The sequence below is a fragment of the Chiloscyllium plagiosum genome, chromosome 12, assembly GCF_004010195.1.
Source record: "Chiloscyllium plagiosum isolate BGI_BamShark_2017 chromosome 12, ASM401019v2, whole genome shotgun sequence".
Classification (NCBI taxonomy): Eukaryota; Metazoa; Chordata; class Chondrichthyes; order Orectolobiformes; family Hemiscylliidae; genus Chiloscyllium; species Chiloscyllium plagiosum.
In genome coordinates, this window is record NC_057721.1 from 34,881,232 (window position 1) to 34,888,201 (window position 6,970).

Consider the following 6,970-nt stretch of genomic DNA (forward strand, 5'->3'; position numbering starts at 1 on the left):
TAATATCCTTTCTATAACAGGCGATCAGAATTGAACACAGTACTACAGAAGAGGCCACACCAACATCCTGTATAACACCAACATGACATTCCAACTCCGATGCTCAAATTGAGTAATGAAAGCAAGCGTGCTAAACACCCTCTTAATGACCCTGCTGACCAGTGATGCAAATTTTTTTTTAAAATGTACCTGAACCCCTAGGTCTCTATCTTTTACAACACTATCCAGGGCCCCAGCATTAATTGTATAAGTTCTGTCCTTGTTTGTATTACCAAAATGTAATTCCTCACATTTATCTAAATTAAACTCCATCTGCCACTCCTCAGCCCCTTGACCCAAATAATCAAGATTTCTTTGTAATCTTATATAACTTTCTTCATTGTCCATTATAGCACCAATGTTAGTGTCATCTGCATATTTACTAACCATAGCTCCTATATTCTCATCCAAATCATTTATATAAATGACAAACAAAAATGGATCCAGTACCAATCCCTGTGGAACATCACTGGTGACAGACCTCCAATTTGAAAAACAACCCTTTACCACCATCCTCTGTGTCCTGCTGTAAAGCCAATTTTGTATCCAATAGGCATGCACATCATAAATCCCATGTGCTGTAATGTTACTAATTAGTCTATCATGCGGAGCTTTGTCAAAGGTTTTCCTAAAGTCCAAGCAATCAATGTCTACTGATCTGTGCAGTATTTTTGGTTACTTTATTAAAAAAACTCAATCAAGTTGTGAAACATGATTTTCCTTCCAAAAAACCATGCTGACTATCCATAATCAATCCTTGCCTCTTATTATGAAGGTGTAGGTATGTGTACTGTACCTTTAAGAGCAAGAGGAAGCTGGCAAGGACTGACAGAGTGTGCTGAACAATTTAAAAATGTAACATTTGCTTGAAACAAATAGCTGGAGTTGCATTGTCAAGGAACAAAAACAAATTCAAATTTGGCCAATCAGTTTAAATTATGCCCCAGATACGAAAATCCAATCGAATTTGAATTTTACCATTGGGATGACATCAAACCAGTGAAAGATCTGATGTTTTGGGCTATAAAACCAGACATTTTGAACAGTTAGGGAGAGAAAAAGTTGAGTTTATACTCATTGGAGTGTAGAGGAGTGAGAGATGATCTTACTGAACCTTTAGGGTTCTGCCTGGGTAGATACTAAGAGGATATTTCCCCTTGTAGAAACTAGGACTGCTTTCAGAATACGGTTTCCCTTATATAAAAGAGAGGAATCTCTTCCATGAATCATTAATTTTTACAATTCTTTACCCAGGGAACAGAGGAGGCTGGATTATTTAATACATTCAAGGTCAAGTTAGACATGTTTTTGATCTATAAGACAGCCAGATTATCAGGACACACAAGAAAGTGGAGTTGATACCAAAGATTATATTTGGCAAGACCTTACATAATTGTGGAGCAGCATTAAGAGGCCAAATGTCCTACTCCAGCTCCTATTCCTTACATTCTCACATGTTTTTACCAAGGGCAGCATTTAGATGAGAAATAGATTTGTGCCAAGGATAGATCCTTTTGGGGAGCACCACAATTATTGGTATGAGACTACAGATCATTCTCTGGCTAAAACTGAATATATAAAAAGAATGAAACCAACCGTGGGCAGTCGAGCTTGACAGATGATGAAGGAGAGGCATAAAAGGAAGAGAATGTGGCCAAAAATGTCAGAGGCTGTAGATGCAATAAAAAAAATGACCACAGACAAAGCCAACTAGAATGTCATTTGTGATTTTGGTACGGTCGATCTGTGTTGTGGCAGGGATAGAAAAATGATAGGAATTTTCAATGTATATTGAAATGGAACATTGCAATCCACTACCAATTAAAATATATATAGATTTTGTCACTAAAGCCCTGATAGCAATTGTGAATCATTACTCCAAGTAAAGCAGAGTCAGCATGAGTTATTATGGAGAAATTTCTGTTTCATTGTAAATGCAATATTAAGAATAGTATTTCTGAGGAAGTTTTAATTCCTGAATTCACTTCTCACAAACTAATTTTACTGATTCTTCTTTAAAATGTCACATGTCCCAACAACTACATGCATTTTTAGGCCATTTTTACCACCAAACACCATCTATTTTGAAATCAATAAAATTAGCATATACCAAACCTGCAACTTGCCCAGGCTGTATAGATTAGTATCACATCTTTTGGATTTATCCACTGAGCTAAAAGGAAAGTCACTTATGATTTAACATGACAATGTCTTATTTTTCTTTAATATGAATCTACTTTAATTGGAAAACCATGGCACTGTATTCTTATACTGTAACTCAATTGCCAAATGAAATGAAACTCACCCAATTCATGGTCATATTCCTTTCTGAAAAAAAAAGGTAAAAAACAAAATGAATATACTCTTGGTTTCAAAATATTACCTTTCATCTCAATCTTCTTATTCAAGGCATCACCTAAACCTCAAGCAACATGTACTGCATTTGTAAGACTGATAAAGAAACAAAATGGTTCACTATACAGTTTCAGACCAAATAACATATATCAATGTCAATAACTATTTTCAATTGCAAACATTTTAACAAATATAAAATGAACCAATGTACCCTCTGGAAGGGTATCAGATCTAAAGAAGTACTAATGTTGGAGGGGCATGCTCATGAGCATAATTGAAGAGATTATTTTAAAGGTGGGAAATGGTGCGGAAAAATAGAACAAAATGGAGAATGCGGCAAAATGTAGAAGTTTCTCAGCTGAAAGCGTTGCCACTGAGGGTGAATTGGTGACAAGGGTAATGCAGTATGAGCAGAGTGGGAAGTGAACTGATATGAACAAAAAAGTAGGAGGAGATTGTAAAGGCCAGATTGAGCAAAACAGTGGAAGCACTTGAAGCCTAAATGTGAGACTTGAAATTGATGCGCTGATATTCAGGGATCCCATGGGGATCTACAAAGACTGGAGGGATAAATGTGTGGAATTTTATACAAGATAGGAGACAGGTAGCAGAATTTTGATTAAGTTAGAATTTATATCCAGTCTGAAGGATGTTAAAAAGGTGATAGATGCATGAATTTCAATGAGTGCAGAGATGAGCTAGGAGCATGGGCGTTTATCTTGATAATGGAAGTAGGTAAATGATATTCTGCATGTTGGGATAAGCATTGAGCAGGTAAGGGCGGTCCTTATATGTCAAACAAACTGAGCTGTATTAGGCATCATGGAGGAGAATTTCATCAGCTGTTAGCATCCATACTTCCTGGTAGGTAAACAGATTAGATTTCATTTTGCAAATATTAAATTACAATGAATTCTGGCTTATCTGCAACTTAATTTTGAGCAAGCTCAGGTGGCACAGTGGCTCACTGGTTAGCACAACTATCTCACAGACCCAGGTTCAACTCTAGCCTCGAGCAACTGTCTGAGTAGAGTTTGCACATTCTTCCCATTACCCATGCCCACCCCCCCAACCCAACTTTTGCGTGTGTTTCCTCTCGGTGCTCCGGTTTCCTTCCACAGTTCAAACACATGCAGGTTAGGTTGATTGTTCAGGGATGAGCAGGCTGGGTGGAATAGCCATGGGAAATGTAGGAATGGGATAGGGTTGGGATGCTCTTCGGACAGGCGGTGTGGACTCAATGCGAAAGCAGCATTCCACATGAGACACTTCAGCACAGAGCTGGTAAGAGGAACAGGAAGAACTCGTGAGGTGCTTTAGTAGTATCCCTACCTCTGAGCCAGAAAACCTAGGCTTAAGTCAACTCAGCAGGTCAGACAATAGAGAAATCCACAGTTAATGTCTCAGTTGGATGACACCTGATCAGAAACCAAACAGAAATTACTGGCTAACCTCAGCAGGTTAGTCAGCACATGTCGAGAGAAAAGTAGTTAACATTTCAGTTTCAGTGACCCTTCTTCAGAACTGATAGAAAAGGTTGGTACGTATGTTACAGGAGGGGTGGGAGATGGAGTGAACAATAGGTAGAGATGGAGAGAGAACAACAAAGGACTGGATAAAGGTCCTTCTGGGAGAATGAGTTTATCAGTTTTGATGAAATGCCAACATGGGCCTGAAATGTTGACTCTGATTCTCTCAATATAGACACTGTCCGATCACTGTCAGTAATTCCAGCATTTTGTGGGTTTTTTACAGATCTCCAGCATGACTGGGATTTAGCTTTTGTATCTCAATCATGTTTTGCTTCAGTATTTTCTGTCATGTTTTCTTCTTGACAAGCTTTCCCTCTGGAATCCTTTCTATTGCACCCAAGGTGGATACTCCAAAACCTTTGTTTTTCCTGAAAGCTGGACATCCTTGAAGGGCTGGATGGATGGATCTTGTTTACTGAAATAATAAGTGGAGTTTAACATCTCCACCAGGTCAGTGGAGGAAGGATATAGGTCTTTGATTGTTTTTGCCTCAATAAAGCATCTAATTGAGGAGTAGGTTTGGTGATTATTTCTAGACTTAAGGTAACATCAAGATTTTCACTGTGTGTTCAGGTCTGTGATCTTTTGTTTCATTATTCCTTACAAATTGCTTTTTATATAAAAGAGTGATATGAGTCCCAGGTTCGATTCCAGCCTCTGGTAACTGTCTGTGTGGAGTTTGCACATTCTCCCCTTGTCTGCATAGGTTTCCTCCGGGTGCTCTGGTTTCCTCCCACAGTCCAAATATTTGCCGGTCAGGTGAATTGGCCATGCTAAATTGCCCATAGTGGGAGATAGAAAAGATTGGTACGTATGTTACAGGAGGGGTGGGAGATGGAGTGAACAATAGGTAGAGATGGAGAGGTGCATTAGTCAGAGGGAAATGGGTCTGGGTGGGTCACTCTTTGGAGGATTGGTTGGGCCGAAGGGCCTTTTTCCATTCTGTAAGAAATCTAATCTAAACTTAATACTAGGTGGTATAACCAGTTGGCAGCTTTCTAAATAATTGCATAAATATTTATAAACATTGCTCAATGCCAGTCCTAATTTAATATTCTTCATTAGTGAAAGTCAAGTTCACAAAATGAAGCTGTTTATGGCAGGACCTCCATGAAATTTCCCCATTTCTCAACAATAATTATGAGCTTTGTTTTACGTAAGACACTGCAATAATTTTCACTGGTTTGATTATAGTTTTCATAGAAATTTGCTACTAAGGATCGCAGAAGCTCTTCAATCTCAGGGAGTAGCATTAACAGATGAACAGAATCACTGTTAAAAAACTTTTAGATACATTTCGCAAAACTGGCAAACATCGTAAATTTGAATTGTAATCAATAAATATTTTGTTAGAGCAATACCTCATTTTAATGCCAAGCTAGAACTTCAGAAAAGTTTTATGGACACAAAAATCTAGAGCCAAATTATCCAAGAAAAGGTAATGGATCGATATTGCTCATTGCTTTGGTATCAAGTGTTTTGAAAGTTATGGGAGAGAAAGACACAAACTGACATCTGACAACATCAGAGTTTTTGAAACAGAGAGAAACTAGGAGACAGGTTTCCTTTTATGTTCTTGATGAAATTGCATCTGTCTTTAAATTCCAGAGCAGTGGGTTTGTTCAAAATCAGTGACATCAAAAATGTAAATACTTGCATTTGTCCAATGGTCATAAAGTGCCAGAAAAACTCAGTATCTGGAGAGGGAAGCAGAACTGACTTTTCAACTCAAATATGATTCCTTAAGGATGTTAGTGTTTAATTTGAGTTTTGAGAGTTGCATCATTATTTCTGGTCATTCTCATTACTGAATGCTAGATATGCTTTTCTCAACTTTATATGACGCACCTCTGGAGCTGGTGGGACATGACCGCTGTGTCACAGACCCCTACCCTGAATAGTAGAGTAGCCGGTTAGAGATAGTTTTACACTTAATGCATATCCCAATGTTGAATGAAAGTAAGTGACACACTTTTAATATTCACAGAAGAAACACTTCAAGATATAGGTGACTGAGTGGGTGTCAACATCAGATCAGGCAGACAGAGTCTGATCTCGTTTCCCCCATTGAATTTGATACGGGAAGTGGACATGCTGTCAAAACACCCCCTGACCCCACCTTCCACATCTACCCATCACCAGAAATCTCAGGCCTCTGTCTGAAAGGAGATGAAGGCAGCAATTTTCACTTCCCTGGGGAAGGGAAAGGTCTAGGGCAAATATCACTATCCATGTCACTATCCATGCAGAGTGGTTCTGCATTGTCAGCTGCCTTTTAAAGTCCAAGTGATGGTGGTCTATTCAGGAATATGCAAGAAGTGTTGAGATCTTCTGGCTACAGCGAGTGGTAGAATCAGACAAGAGGGATGCTATTGGGGCACGGTAGTTCATTAATGAGGCGACTTTGAGATGAGAGCACAAGAAAACCCACTAGCTATCAAGGACAGGAATCCTCCAAGAAGTTCGAAGAAAGTGAGACAGCCAAGACTTAGTCCATAGAACATAGAACATAGATCATAGAAGAATACAGCGCAGTACAGGCCCTTCGGCCCTCGATGTTGCGCCGATCCAAGCCCACCTAACCTACACTAGCCCACTATCCTCCATATGCCTATCCAATGCCCGCTTAAATGCCCATAAAGAGGGAGAGTCCACCACTGCTACTGGCAGGGCATTCCATGAACTCACGACTCGCTGAGTAAAGAACCTACCCCTAACATCTGTCCTATACCTACCCCCCCTTAATTTAAAGCTATGCCCCCTTGTAATAGCTGACTCCATACGTGAAAAAAGATTCTCACTGTCGACCCTATCTAAACCCCTAGTCATCTTGTACACCTCTATCAAGTCACCTCTAAACCTTCTTTTTTCCAATGAAAACAACCCCAAGTGCCCCAGCCTTTCCTCATACGATCTTTCTACCAGACGAGGCAACATCCTGGTAAATCTCCTCTGCACCCGTTCCAGTGCCTCCACATCCTTCCCAAAGTATGGCGACCAAAACTGCACACAATACTCCAGAGTTTTATACAACTGCAACATGA

At 39.4% G+C, this 6,970-nt stretch overlaps 1 protein-coding gene across 1 annotated transcript in view; it reads right to left on the minus strand.

The window, feature by feature from the left end:
• The window catches only part of si:ch211-214p13.7, a 53,126-nt gene that overhangs the window by 24,611 nt on the left and 21,545 nt on the right, over window positions 1-6,970 (minus strand). Inside the window, exon 2 of the mRNA XM_043700781.1 lies at window positions 2,345-2,367. Within this exon, the coding sequence (XP_043556716.1) occupies window positions 2,345-2,367 (23 nt within the window). The remainder of the gene's footprint in view (window positions 1-2,344; window positions 2,368-6,970) is intronic.